General features: G+C 43.0%; 1 protein-coding gene across 1 annotated transcript; it reads left to right on the plus strand.

Moving 5' to 3' along the window:
• The first annotated feature begins 328 nt into the window (after positions 1-328).
• On the plus strand, positions 329-9030 carry LOC116968950 (CD276 antigen homolog). The gene is made up of 5 exons (XM_033015938.1): positions 329-376; positions 5431-5674; positions 5753-6010; positions 7154-7269; positions 8920-9030. Exons 1-5 carry the CDS (start codon positions 329-331, stop codon positions 9028-9030), a joined length of 777 nt encoding a protein of 258 aa, XP_032871829.1.
• The last annotated feature ends 5383 nt before the right edge of the window (positions 9031-14413 follow it).

Below are 14413 nucleotides of genomic sequence, written 5' to 3' on the forward strand. Positions count from 1 at the left end.
ACCCACATTTAAATTGGCGGGAATTTTCACTTTGACTCAAACAGAACCGAGAAAGCAAATCCTGAAACAATATGAAATATTTGGGATGAAAGGTTAGTGGATGCGATAAGGATCAATAATGTTGAATTAATCTCTATAAATATTGTCACCTATAATGAATGATGAGAGATGGCGGGAATTGTGAGACTTCTTCCACCCGGTGAAAAGTCAAACAACAGGGGAAGTGATTTTGTTCATTGATTCTGTAATGATCAGCAGGGATGGGTGATAATAGTTTGATGACTTCACTGGGAACAGCAAATCAATGAATTTTGCCACAGCGAATACCATGGTCTTCTTGCCGGCACACGGTAAGGTGATCGCGGCAAGCAAGGTGGTATGGAACCAATGTGTCCGTGTAGTGGTCCCGGGGTGACACTGCTACTTAATGTTACCCTGTGACCAGGTGGATGGAAGTCCATCCATGACCTGTGGAACATGGCTCTGCCATAGAGTTCACCTCTTGAGACCAATCAGATACACCTAGAAGGAGTGGAAATAGATGATATTCAACAGTTTGTGAATATTTGAAACAGAGCATGTGTAAATACAACAACGCCTGTATGTTGCCGGTTTCACCTGCAGTCCCACGGTGAACAGCCGGCATTTCACTGTGTCAATGTGACCAGCCACGTGTGTCAGGGGTCTGAGAGAACTGGGGGAGAAGTTGTCCTGACTTTCAGCTAGGCTGTTAGCTTTAAGCCCAGTTATTGGATAAACCTTGAGATCTGCACTCTTCTGAAGTCCAGCTCCCGGGCATTCAGGTCTGGAGATACAGAGGTCTACAAGAAGTCCAGATACGGCCTTGGTAAGGCCATCAAAAGGCCAAAAAGGACCTGCTCCAAGCTGGAGAATGAGACAGATGTTCGGCAGCTGTGGCAGGGCCTGAATGCCATATGCCCGGCTGTCATTCATTGATTACAGCTCAGCATTTAATACAATCATCCCCTCAAAGCTGGTTACCAAACCCGCAGAACTGGGTCTCTACACATACCTCTGCAATTGGATCCTCGACTTCCTCATCCACAAACCACAGTCTGTTCATATTGGTAGAAAGGTGCCAGCCTCAATAACAATCAGCACGGGAGCACCTCAAGGCTGCGTGCTCAGCCCCCTGCTGTACTCACTCTATACTCATGACTGCGTTGCCGGACATAGTGCGAACTCCATCATCAAGTTCGCCGACAACACCACTGTTGTGGGACGTATCACTGATGGGGACGAGTCACAGTATAGAAGTGAGATTGCCCGATTGACCATATGGTGCCAGCACAATAACCTGGCCTTCAACACCAGCAAAACCAAGGAACTGATTGTGGACTTTGGAAGGGGTAGGATGGGGAACCACAGTCCCGTTTATATCAACGGGTCGATGGTGGAAAGGGTCAAGAACTTCAAATTCCTGGGCGTGCATATTTCCAAAGATCACTCCTGGTCCCAGAACACTGATGCAATCATAAAGAAAGTACATCAGCGCCTTTACTTCCTGAGACGATTACGGAGAGTCGGTTTGTCAAGGAGGACTCGCTCTAACTTCTACAAGTGCACAGTAGAGAGAATGCTGACCGGTTGCATCGTGGCTTGGTTCGGCAACTTGAGCGTCCAGGAGCGGAAAAGGCTGCAAAAAGTTGTAAACACTGCCCAGTCCATCATCGGCTCTGACCTCCCCACCATCGAGGGGATTTATCGCAGTCGCTGCCTCAAAAAGGCTGGCACCATCATCAAGGACCAACACCATCCTGGCCACACACTCATCCCCCTGCTACCTTCAGGTAGAAGGTACAGGAGCCTGAATTCTGCAACATCCAGGTTCAGGAACAGCATCTTTCCCACAGCCATCAGACTATTAAACACAACTTCAAACAAACTCTGAACTATAACAGCCTATTGTACTTTATCTGTTTATTTATGTGTGTATATATATATATTCTATGGTATATGGACACACTGATCTGTTCTGTATTGATGCCTACAATATTCTGTTGTGCTGCAGCAAGCATTGTCATTGTCCTATCTGGGACTAGACTTGTACAAACCACTACTCACTCTGAATCTCATTGATCTGTTTTTTTACAGTTGAGGCAAGTCCACAGAAGCCTCTGCAGGGCAGTGACGTTACACTCAGCTGCACCATCTCCAGACTCTCAGATACAGTCAGTCTTCACTGGAGACCCATGGACTCATCCCAGCAGAACAGGAGCAACACTGATCAGATCCGCCTGGATAACACGGTCTATCTGATGGTTCAACACGTTACAGTGGAGGATGGGAAGCTGTATGTGTGTGAAGTGCGGGAAAACGGAAACATTCTTCACACAAGTAACGGAAATTTTACTGTAAACATTAGTAAGTGTAAACACCTCCCATTGGATATAGAAACATAGAAAACAGGTGCAGGAGGAGGCCATCCGGCCCTTCGAGCCAGCACCGCCATTCATTATGATCATGGCTGATCGTCCCCAAACAATAACCCGTGCCTGCCTTCTCCCCATATCCCTTGACTCCACAGGAACTGATCCTGAATCTATTGAACATTGGAAAAATGATCACCAATGCATCCACTATTTCTGGAGCCACATCCATGAGGACCCTGGGATGTAGACCATCAGGCCCAGGGGATTTATGATCCTTCAGTCCCATTAGCCGACCCAATACCATTTGTCGCCTAATGCAAATTCCTTTCAGTTCCTCTACCCCCTTAGAACCTCTGTCCTCCAGTATACCTGGGAGATTGTTTGTGTCTTCCTTAGTGAAGACAGATACGAAGTACCTATTCAACTCTTCTGCCATTTCCTTGTTGCCCATAATAATTTTACCCGTGTCTGCCTTCAAGGGACCCACATTTGACTTAGCTATTCTTTTTCCCTTAACATATCTAAAGAAGCTTTTACTGTCCTTCTTTATATTCCTGGCCAGCTTCCCCTCGTACTTCATCTTTTCATCCCGTATTGCCCGTTTTGTTTCCTTCTGTTGTCCTATGAAAGTTTCCCAATCCTCTGGCTTCCGGCTACTCTTTGCTGTGTTATACGCCTTTTCTTTTAGTTTTATTCTATCCCTAACTTCTCTTGTCAGCCCCGGTTGCCTCCTACTCCCCTTAGAATCTTTCTTCCTTTTTGGAATGAAATGATCCTGCGTCTTCCGGATTATGCCCAGAAATTCCTGCCATTGCTGTGCCACCGTCATTCCTGCTAGGATCCTTTTCCAGTTTACCTTGGCCAGCTCCCCTCTCATGCCTTCATAGTCCCCTTTGTTCAACTGCATCACTGACACTTCCGATTTAACCTTCTCCTTCTCAAATTGAGTAGACATTTATATCATGGTGCTTCTTGTAATATTATATGTGTGCGCTCCGTGAAGAACTGTGGCAGTGGATGGGAATCTGTATGTGTGTGAAGTGCAGGAAAACGGAAACATTCTTCACACAAGTAACACAGGTTTTACTGTTGACAAGTGTAAGTGTAAACACCTCCCATTGGGTATCAAGTAGACACTTGTATCACGGTGCTTCTTGTAATATTATGTGTACGCTCCGTGAAGAACTGTGGCAGTGACCAACTGCTCTCCAGTATAAAATGCTGCAATGATCAGGGAGAAGTTTCCAGAAAGTCTCTGTGTGGAGCAGCTGCCTGCTTGTCTCTGTGTGACACACACACAGCACAGGAGGGGGATGTCTTTCTGTAACCATTGTTCAGTAAAGTATTTTGTCAGTTTATCTTGTCATCAATGCTCCAGTATCTGAGACTGAGATACAGGACTCGTCTTGCCATCAATGCTCCAGTATCTGAGACTGAGATACAGATACAGGCCTCATCTTGCCATCAATGCTCCAGTATCTGAGACTGAGATACTGATGCAGGACTCATCTTGCCATCAATGCTGCAGTATCTGAGACTGAGATACTGATACAGGGCTCATCTTGCCATCAATGCTCCAGTATCTGAGACTGAGATACAGGACTCATCTTGCCATCAATGCTCCAGTATCTGAGACTGAGATACTGATACAGGACTCACGTCAAAGTGTCAGATAGAAAGTGTAGTCACCAGCACTTGCTGCTCACACACACACTGGGGGTCCCGACCCACACATCAACACAGAACAACAATCCATCCCCTCTCCCCACACTGACCATTCTCTCCGAGTCTGGTGTTGCTTGAAGTGATTCCAGCTGCTGCAGACTCGGGCTTGGAATCAGCATTCAGCTGGGAGCAGGACCCGGGAACAGGGAAGGACAGGGAATCAATGGGTGTGAATGGGAGAGGGATGGTGGGAATAATGGGAATGAGCCGATCCACTTGAAGTGCCAACCTGTCCGGGTTAGTCCCCGTGCAGGCATCCTCTGGGCTGCTTCTGTCCACAGCCTGAACCTGAACCTGAACCTGAACCTGAACCCGAACCTGAACCTGAACCCGAACCCGAACCTGAACCTGAACCTGAACCTGAACCCGAACCCGAACCCGAACCCGAACCTGAACCTGAACCTGAACCTGAACCTGAACCCGAACCCGAACCCGAACCCGAACCTGAACCCGAATCTGAACCCGAACCCGAACCCGAACCTGAACCCGAACCCGAACCCGAACCCGAACCTGAACCTGAACCTGAACCCGAACCTGAACCTGAACCTGAACCTGAACCCGAACCTGAACCTGAACCTGAACCTGAACCGGAACCTGAACCTGAACCTGAACCTGAACCCGAACCTGAACCCGAACCTGAACCCGAACCTGAACCCGAACCTAAACCCGAACCGGAACCTGAACCTGAACCTGAACCTGAACCTGAACCTGAACCTGAACCTGAACCTGAACCTGAACCTGAACCTGAACCTGAACCTGAACCTGAACCCGAACCTGAACCCGAACCTGAACCCGAACCCGAACCTGAACCTGAACCCGAACCTGAACCTGAACCTGAACCTGAACCCGAACCTGAACCTGAACCACCTCCTGCAGACTGACAGAGACATTCACCTCCCACGTCGCTCTCGGGAGTCTCCGGGAGGTTTCATTCCATCCCGGGACATTCCCGGACAGTCCGGGTGTGGGGGCCAACCTCATGTTGAAATGTAGAGTGGAATATCCAAACTTCGCTTCAACTTACTGCCGTACAGCACATTGTATTTTATATTTGATGAGTTTATGCGGCATTCATGAAAGATGTTACATTTGTAACTTGATCAGTTGAACAAAACACCACGAATGTTAATAAGAATATGGTTGAGAATCTGTGTATGGCACAGTAACTGTAATACTGAAAGGAGTTATCCTCTGTCTCTCTGATACAGATTTATCTTATGGGAGATACACACTTTACCGCTCCAGCACCGGTCACAGTGAACTTCACCTGGTTTGTTCTGGGAGTTATGGACGTAGCTATTCCCGTGCTCAGTGGTTCTGGTCACCTCGTCCCCATCAACGGCTGAAAGTAATAGCATCTGCAGCACGTTCTCAGCCCATCATCATCAATGTCAATGGGACCAACTTCGTGAATCGACTGGTGACCTCAGGGAAACACTTCGATGGCAAGGATTTCAATGTGAGGATTGTCCCCGTTGTGTTTCAAGATGCCGGAGTTTACACCTGTTTTCTGGAACGAAATCTATTTCCCGCCATTGATCTAATCACAGTGAAAGGTAGGAGTCAGAATGTTGCCACTGAGTTTACTGATGAACTTATTGTTTAAAATGTAAACAACCTGCTTGTTTCCACAGTCACAGCTGAACCGTCTGATGCAGTGACTGAGGGAGACAACGTTACCCTGACCTGCTCTGTGTCTCACGTCACTGGGTCAATGAGACTGGTTTGGATCAATGGCGATGGCAAACGTGTTGGAGAAAAGACACTGACTGAGGAAGAGAAATCACCGAGTCTGGTTATTCAGAAAGCTGAGAGAGGCAGAGGGAACTGGAGATGTGGTTTGTTTCATCAAGACCTGCCCCGGCTTTTTGTCCCGTATCAGGAGCTCCGTGGTAAGTGATAAGGGTTTTTTCTTCATACTTAGAGTCATGATTGAGTTTTGTTGTCCTGACATTTGAAAGGGGAATATAGTTGTACCTTGACTGTATTAAATACTTGACATTAAAGGCATTTCCAAACAAAATTCTAACCGCAGATTTCACAAGGACCAATAACAACCTTAAACCACTGCTGGAATATTAATTCTACTTTTTCCTGTATCTTCTTCTTCTTGCGTGTGGCGTGCACAGCCTAAAGTTGTTGGACAACTTGTTCTATTTGATCTTCCGTTTGTACACGTCGAGTTGATTGCATTAGTTGACACAGGGCGGACCACGTGAAGGTTGCAAACTTCCACCCCTTTCCCCTGTATAATCCTAAATAAAACCATGTCTCTCAAAGTCTCCCATATTTCCATCAATGCCCAATGCTACAGATCAAAGTGTCACTTCGCTGGAGCCTGTCAATTGATGGCATAATGTTATATCAGTGAATAAAGCAACAACAAATATGAAGTATTTTGTGTTTACATGTTACAGAAACACAGATCTTTCAAACCTATACATGAGGGTAACATTGAAGCAAGATTACACCTTTATAAAATGGACATTTATTTAAATAAACCCAAGTGAATGAGCCATGCCTCTCACACCTCACTGGGTAATGGATAGAACAGGTTTGTAGGGATATGGACCAGGCTTGGGGGAGGTGGGACTAGTGTAACTGGGACATGTAAGTTGGGCTGACAGATTTGTTTCCACACTGCATCACTCTATGACCCTATTAGCTCCTCAGGCAATACGGCCCAGAGTAAGAATTCAGATCCTGTAGAGTCTCAGCTGTGAATCTGTATCCACGCCCTCTTGTGTAGACACCTGGTTGACATCAGTTTAGATAATGGATCAACCTATTTTGTGTATATTCAGACCCAAAACATATTTACAATGTTACAAAAGTAATGAAGCAGAAAATATCAACCAGAAGTACTCAGATGTTATGGACACGAAATAAAAGGTACCCTGGATTAGACGTGGCACAAATATTTCTCACTGTGTCCCAGTGTCTAATTCAGAATGTTGTCACATCACAGACAGGAGTATTTAATTATGAAACACGGTGGAGAAAGGAAATTAAAATGTCAATTTTGTCCTTCACAGGATCATTAGACATTTCGTCCTTCACAGACATTAGGATCATCATAGTTCTGGGCTACTTGGTGATTAAACTGGCCGTTGCTCTTGGACTAATTTGTTGCTTGTGGAGGATGAACAGGGTGAGACTTTCATGAGCTTTTCAATATATCAGATACCAATGGCGGGCTGTCTCTGACATTGAGGAAATGGCTGTTCACAGAACATAGTAGAGTGATGACAATCTGTATTTTAGTGTTTTGTATCGAACAGTGCAGCACAGAAATAGTGTGTGGACGTGGCATCGAAGGATGAGAATCTGAAGCAAAGAAGTCGAAGACAAATAACCGAATGGAAACGTAGCTGAAACGCCAAATAACCGAATGGAAACGTAGCTGAAACGCCAAATAACCGAATGGAAACGAAGTTGAAACGCTAAATAACCGAATGGAAACGAAGCTAAAACGCCAAATAATCGAATGGAAACGAAGCTGAAACGCCAAATAACCGAATGGAAACGTAGCTGAAACGCCAAATAACCGAAAGGAAACGTGGCTGAAACGCCAAATAACCGAATGGAAACGAAGCTGAAACGCCAAATAACCGAATGGCTGCGTGACCTACAAGCCAAATAACCGAATGACCGCTCTGCCGAAAAGTCAAATAATGGCTTGTGTGTGAAAATGACCCCCACCCTCCCGTCTCCACTGGCCAGTGATGTGATGGACGCGGGGGGTCTGGAACAATTGCTGACAAGTCCCAACCCCCGGCGACGTCATGTCAATTATTTGCCGTTTCAGCAGAGCGGCCATTCGGTTCGTTGGCTTTTGGGCGACTCAGCCTTTCGGTTTATTGGCGTTTCCGCTTCGTATACTTTCGGTTATTTGGCGTTTCGGTTTTGTTTCCATTCGGTTATTTGGCTTCGACTTCTCGTCCTTCGACGCCACGTCCGGGTACCACAGAATTAGCCCTTTTGGCCCATAAAGTCGTCGTTGATCATGATGCTAATTTAAACTAATTCCTTTTGCCTGCTCATGATCCAAACCTCTCCGTTCGCTGCATATTAATGTGCCTATCTAAATAATGTGCCTATCTAAATAATGTACCTATCTAAATAATGTGCCTATCTAAATAATGTACCTATCTGAATAATGTGCCTATCTAAATAATGTGCCTATCTAAATAATGTGCCTATCTAAATAATGTGCCTATCTAAATAATGTACCTATTTAAATAATGTGCCTATCTAAATAATGTGCCTATCTAAATAATGTACCTATCTAAATAATGTGCCTATCTAAATATTGTACCTATTTAAATAATGTGCCTATCTAAATAATGTGCCTATCTAAATAATGTACCTATCTAAATAATGTGCCTATCTAAATAATGTGCCTATCTAAAAACCTGCTCATGATCCAAACCTCTCGTTCCCTGCATATTAAAGTGCCTATTTAACTATCTAAAAACATCTTAAATACCACTCTCAGAGCTGTATCTACCACAACCCTTCATAAAACTTCATAAATGTTGAATTTTATTCCCACTCAATTGCAGACGACATCCTGGTAAATCTCTTCTGGAGCTTCTCCAAAGCCTTCACATCCTTCCTTCAATGGGGCTACAGAATTCCTCGTTCTCCTAATGAGTGTTTATGTTTACATGAAATGGCCATGTAAATGTTCCCAACTTTGTCTCCAAACTACCTCTTACCTATCACTTCCAGCCTATTGTTTATCATTGCAGGATAAACTCTTTATTTTAAACATATTTGTTGCTCTTGTTTGATACAGAGCTGCAGAAATCCACGGGAAGTTACAGGAAATGTCACAAACAATTCAAACGAAGCTGTCGCATTGCAGACCCTGAATTCTGACCCAGATCTGAGGGATCAGAATGAATGACCCAGCGCAGAAGAGGCCATTCAGCCCATCAGGCTCATGTCCAAGGAAATCTGTATTCCTACAAAAATATTGAGACCGAACGGAGACTTTGGAAATAGATTTGTGGGTTTATTGTGCATTTGCTTTGTGCTTGTTTGGTTGTCATCTCTCCGAACTGTCGTAAGTCTGTCTTGTACGCAGACCCCAAATTAAGGAAACTCCCCCCTCCTAATCAAGTCATGGAGTCTGTCCCAACCCCATCTCTTTTTTCCAGCTTTCTCCCCCGACTCCATCAGTCCAAAGAAGGGTCCAGACCCGACACGTCACCTGTCCATTCCCCTCCAAAGTGCCGGTAGAACTCAGCAGGTCAGCCATCCGTGGTGGGAAACGGATGGAGAAGTGTTCCTATTACAAGCTCTCCTTGGCCCTGTCAAGAATTTGGTGTCCATTCTTGGGATGGGATGCAAGGTCTGAGCTGACCAGTCATCGACAGCCCCCCTTTCCTTCCCTTCCCTTCCCTTCCCTCGTGGGCCATCTCTTTGTCATTCCTCTGTCTTCTTCTCACTGGATGACAAGCAGAACCATCTTGGTTTAACAGTAGATGTATCATCTTCTCACTGGATGACAAGCAGAACCATCTTGGTTTAACAGTAGATGTATCTTCTCACTGGATGACAAGCAGAACCATCTTGGTTTAACAGTAGATGTATCTTCTCACTGGATGACAAGCAGATCCATCTTGATTTAACAGTAGATGTATCTTCTCGCTGGATGACAAGCAGAACCATCTTGGTTTAACAGTAGATGTATCTTCTTCTCGCTGGATGACAAGCAGAACCATCTTGGTTTAACAGTAGATGTGTCTTCTTCTCACTGGATGACAAGCAGAACCATCTTGGTTTAACAGTAGATGTATCTTGTTCGAGACAGAACCATCTTGGTTTAACAGTAGATGTAACTTCTTCCTTTTGGCCTTTCGTTTCTGCAGGTACTTACAGCGGAAACAAAACTACTTCCCTTAGGTCCTGATCTTCCTTTTGTTTTAGTAAAGGTAGAACCTTTGACAGTTGCGATTGGTTTAGGATCTTGAATACTCCCACAGCGTAAATTTGACATGAACCGTACTTGCTTTTCTATGAAGTTCCCCAGATCAGGAAGCATGGCCTCTCCATTCTCATTTTCCTCTAACAGACCAGCTTTATCTTTTCTCTAAGTCTATAGGACAGTTTTAGAGTGATCATTTTCATATTGCCGACAACATTCATTTCTTGCATGTGGTCTAAGAGTGTAGTCATTTCTTTCATACTTGTATGAAATATCGCCAACTCCTGCAATGCTTTCGCATCTTCTGGCTGGATATCTGTCCAAGCGTAGGCCTTCTTCATGGGGATGTCTTTGGATCATGGAAGTTTAAAGGGACTTTTATGTCGTGTGTCGGCCGGCAGTGAGTGAGCGGAGACTGCGGAGGGTTCAACAGCCCCGACCGACCACGGGTGAACAAAAGGGGAAGATGATTGAATGTTATTACCTTCCATCACAGTGAGGAATGTGGATTCCACTGTGGTGGATGTTGATGTTAGATTTTATTTTATGTGGCTGTATGTCTTGTTGCTTTTTACTCAGTGTGGCTGTGTGGTAACTCAAATATCACTGGACCTTAATTGGTGCATGTGACAATACATTCCAGCTTTTTATTTGTATTTATTATTTTTATTAGAAGCAAAGCCATATTACAAACATTTCATGTATATCAGTTATACATTGTTAATATTAGCAGTTGTGGATTGGTTCTGCTTCTAGTTTGTTTTTTAAGATAGAAAGTAAGAGAGAAAGAGGAAAAACCCCCCACAAATGTCAAGATAAATAAAAGAATGGAATGATTTACTAATAATACATCATTGGAGATAGGTTTGTGGATTATAAAGTATAACTTTCATCTAATCCTGAGTTCAAGCTTCGATTAGGTTCCCGTGCTAGACCGATCTACCCCTTCAAATAGTCAATGAATGGAGACCATATTCTAACAAAAAGTTCTTGTTTGTCCATTAAGACAAATCTGATTCTTTCCAGGTGTAGGGTCTCCGACATTTCCATAATCCACATTTTAATTGTGGGGTTTATAGGGCCTTTCTAAAATGTTAGTATTAATCTGTTTCCAGTAATTATACTGTGGTCAAGAAAGTCTCTTTGGTTTGTTGTGAGTGTTAGACTTTGTTCTGTTATGCCAAGTATTTTTAGTTTTGAATTGGGATCTAATTTAGTATTAATAACTTCAGAAATTATTGTAAAAATATCAATCCAGAAATGTTTGATTTTTATACAGTTTACAAAAGTATGTGCTGGGTTAGCCTCTAGATGCTGACATTTATCACAGATAGGAGAGATATGTGGGAAAATTCTATTTAGTTTTGTTTTGGAGTAATGTAATCTGTGTAATACTTTAAATTGTATTCAAGCATGTCTGGGATTTAACGAGTATTGATGTATATGTTGTAGACTTTCACCCCAGATATCTTTTGTTATAGGATGGCCTAATTCATTTTCCCATGTGTGTCTATATAATTCCATCGATGGGACCTCGCTGTCTAAGAGGACGTTATAAATATAAGCTATTAATTTTTCTGTATTAGGATGTTTGGTCAAACATTCATCAAGGATTTCTGGTTCCTTAGTCCTATAATCTTGTGTATTAGATTTAACATAATCTCTAAGATGTAGATATCTGAAAAAGTTATTTGAGTGTAAACCGTAGATTTGTTGTAACTCCTGAAATGAGAGAAAAGTGCCTTTCCTATAAAGATGTCGCATCTTTTTAATTCCACAATTTTTCCATTGTGTAAAACCTATATCCAATATGGATGGTTGAAATAAAGGATTGTTTACAATGGGGGAACAGAGTGATATATTATCCAATTTTAAAGCCTTTTTTAATTGTTTCCAGATTCGTATACCACTACATATTATAGGGTTTTTTTGTGCAGTTTTGTGGGAGCAAATATAATCGAACCAATTTCAAAAGGCAAACAGTCTTTCTTTTCCATCCTTAACTAATCTGGTTGCTGATCCATTTCTTCCAGCCAGAAATTCATGTTTTTAATATGGACTGCCCAGAAATAAAACAGAAAATTTGGAAAGGCTAAACCTCCATTTGTCTTTGATTTACATACATGTTTTTTGCTTATTATATGATTTTTTATAATCCCAGATGAAGCTTGTAACAATGGAATCGACCTTTTTAAAAAGATATATCGGAATTGATTGAAATAGGTACAGTAATTACGGTAAAAATATCATTTTTATAGCATTAATTCTACCAAACATTGAAATGGGAAGTGTTTTCCAATACTGAATATTCGTATGTAGTTTATTCAGTAAAGGTGGGAAGTTTAATTTAAATAAAGAAGTATATGTCTTAGTTACATAAATTCCTAAATATTTAAATTTTTCCTTCACTATTTTAAAAGGGCATTATTGTAATGTATGTAAATTGAGTTCCGTTATTGGCATGATTTCGCTTTTATTCCAATTAATTCTATATCCCGAAAACTGACGAAATTGAGATTAGATTTAATAGGTTTGGAAAACTAGTTTCTGGCTTTGTAATATATATTAATACATCATCCGCGTATAAAGAGATTTTATTCATTGTGTCTTTAGTGTTATACCCGTGTATTTCTGGATGGGCTCTAATTATTTCTGCTAGTGGTTCAATTGCAAGAGCAAATAATGATGGGGATAGCGGGCATCCTTGTCTACAACCTCTAGAAAGATTAAATTTAGTTGATAACATTTGGTTTGTTAATATTCTAGCTGTTGGGTTATAATATAAAAGTTTAACCCATGTGCAGTATTTCTCCCCCAGTTGAAATGTTTCCATCACCTAAAATAAATATGACCATTCTACCTGGTCAAATGCTTTTTCAGCATCTAACGAAATGATTGCTAGGTTTGCATTAGCAATTCTATTTGAGTATATAATATTGAATAGTCGTCTCAGATTATAAAATGAGTAACGTTTTGGAATAAAGCCTGTTTGGTCGGGGTGTATTCATTTGTTAATCACTAAACTCAATCTATGAGATAGGATTTTGGTTCATATTTTCTGATCAGTATTTAATAGAGCTATTGCTCCATATGAACCTGGGTCTTCAAGATCCTTGTCAGTTTTTGGTATAAGTGTTATTGTGGATTCATTTAAAGTTTCTGGCAGTTTCTGTTGAGAGTGGGCATATTTATACAGTGTCTGTAAGCGTGGAGAAATCAGATCATAAATTTTTAAATAAAATTCAGAACTTAGGCCATCAGGACCTGCGGCCTTTCCGTTTGTTAAACATCTAATTGACTCTTCGATATATTTTACCGTTATTTCAACACCTAGTGATTCTCTCTCTTTGAGATCTAAACCCGTAAGATTACATTTCTGTAGAAATGCTTCCATTCCTGCTGATAGTTCTGTCACTTTAGTTGAGTAATGTGTTTAATAGTATTGTAAGAATTTGTCATTGATATATTTGGGCAGTGTTAATATCTGATCTGATCTAATTTTGTAAACTGTTTTTCCCCGTCTAGTTTACAAAGTTGACGTGCTAATAGTTTTTGTGGTTTATCACCGAATTCAAAATGTAATTGTTTTGTGTGTTGATAAAGTTTTATAACTTGGTCTGAGTATATTTTATTTAACTTGTGCTACCCCGGGCAACACAATCTTGCACTGTTCTGCACTGGATATAGATATAATTAGATAGATATAATTTATTGCCACACAACCAGGGTCGGTGGAATTTGGGTTGTCAGCAGCAGTACAATAATAAAGAACACACAACCACAATAAAAATGTAACACAAACATCCACCACAGCATTCATCACTGTGGTGGAAGGCACAACATTTGGCCAGTCCTCCTCCATTTCCCCCCCGTGGACAGGACCAGAGTCCAGAGTCAGTCCAGGATCGGCTCTTCCTCACCGGAGACCGCGGCTTTAAGTTGTTGTAGGCCGCAGGCCGGCGGTCAAGATTTAAAGTCCCCGCCGCAGCCAGAAGCACCGTAGACTGCAGGGCCGACGGTCGAAGCTCCCCTCCAGGGGTGATGGTAAGTCCATGCCGGCCCCGCGGTAGAAGTTGGCCGCGGGCCGGCAGTGGTGGCTTCTTCTTCCCCCGGGTCCCCAACGTGAGATCCCGGGCTGTAGACGCCGCACCAGCTGGAGCTCTGCAGACCGCGGCTTCAGGCTGCGACTTCAGGCTGCCGGCTGCCCCGGGCCAGCGAAACGGAGCGCTCCCCTCCAGCGAGCCCCAGCGAGGGCTCACCCGCTCCACGCCGAGAGTCCACGCTGCGCCCGCCGCTGAAGCCCCGGGCGCGTCTCCGGGAAAGGCCGCGCCGATCCTTGATGTTAGGCCACGAGGGAGGC

This window comes from Amblyraja radiata, chromosome 48 (assembly GCF_010909765.2).
Source record: "Amblyraja radiata isolate CabotCenter1 chromosome 48, sAmbRad1.1.pri, whole genome shotgun sequence".
NCBI lineage: Eukaryota > Metazoa > Chordata > Chondrichthyes > Rajiformes > Rajidae > Amblyraja > Amblyraja radiata.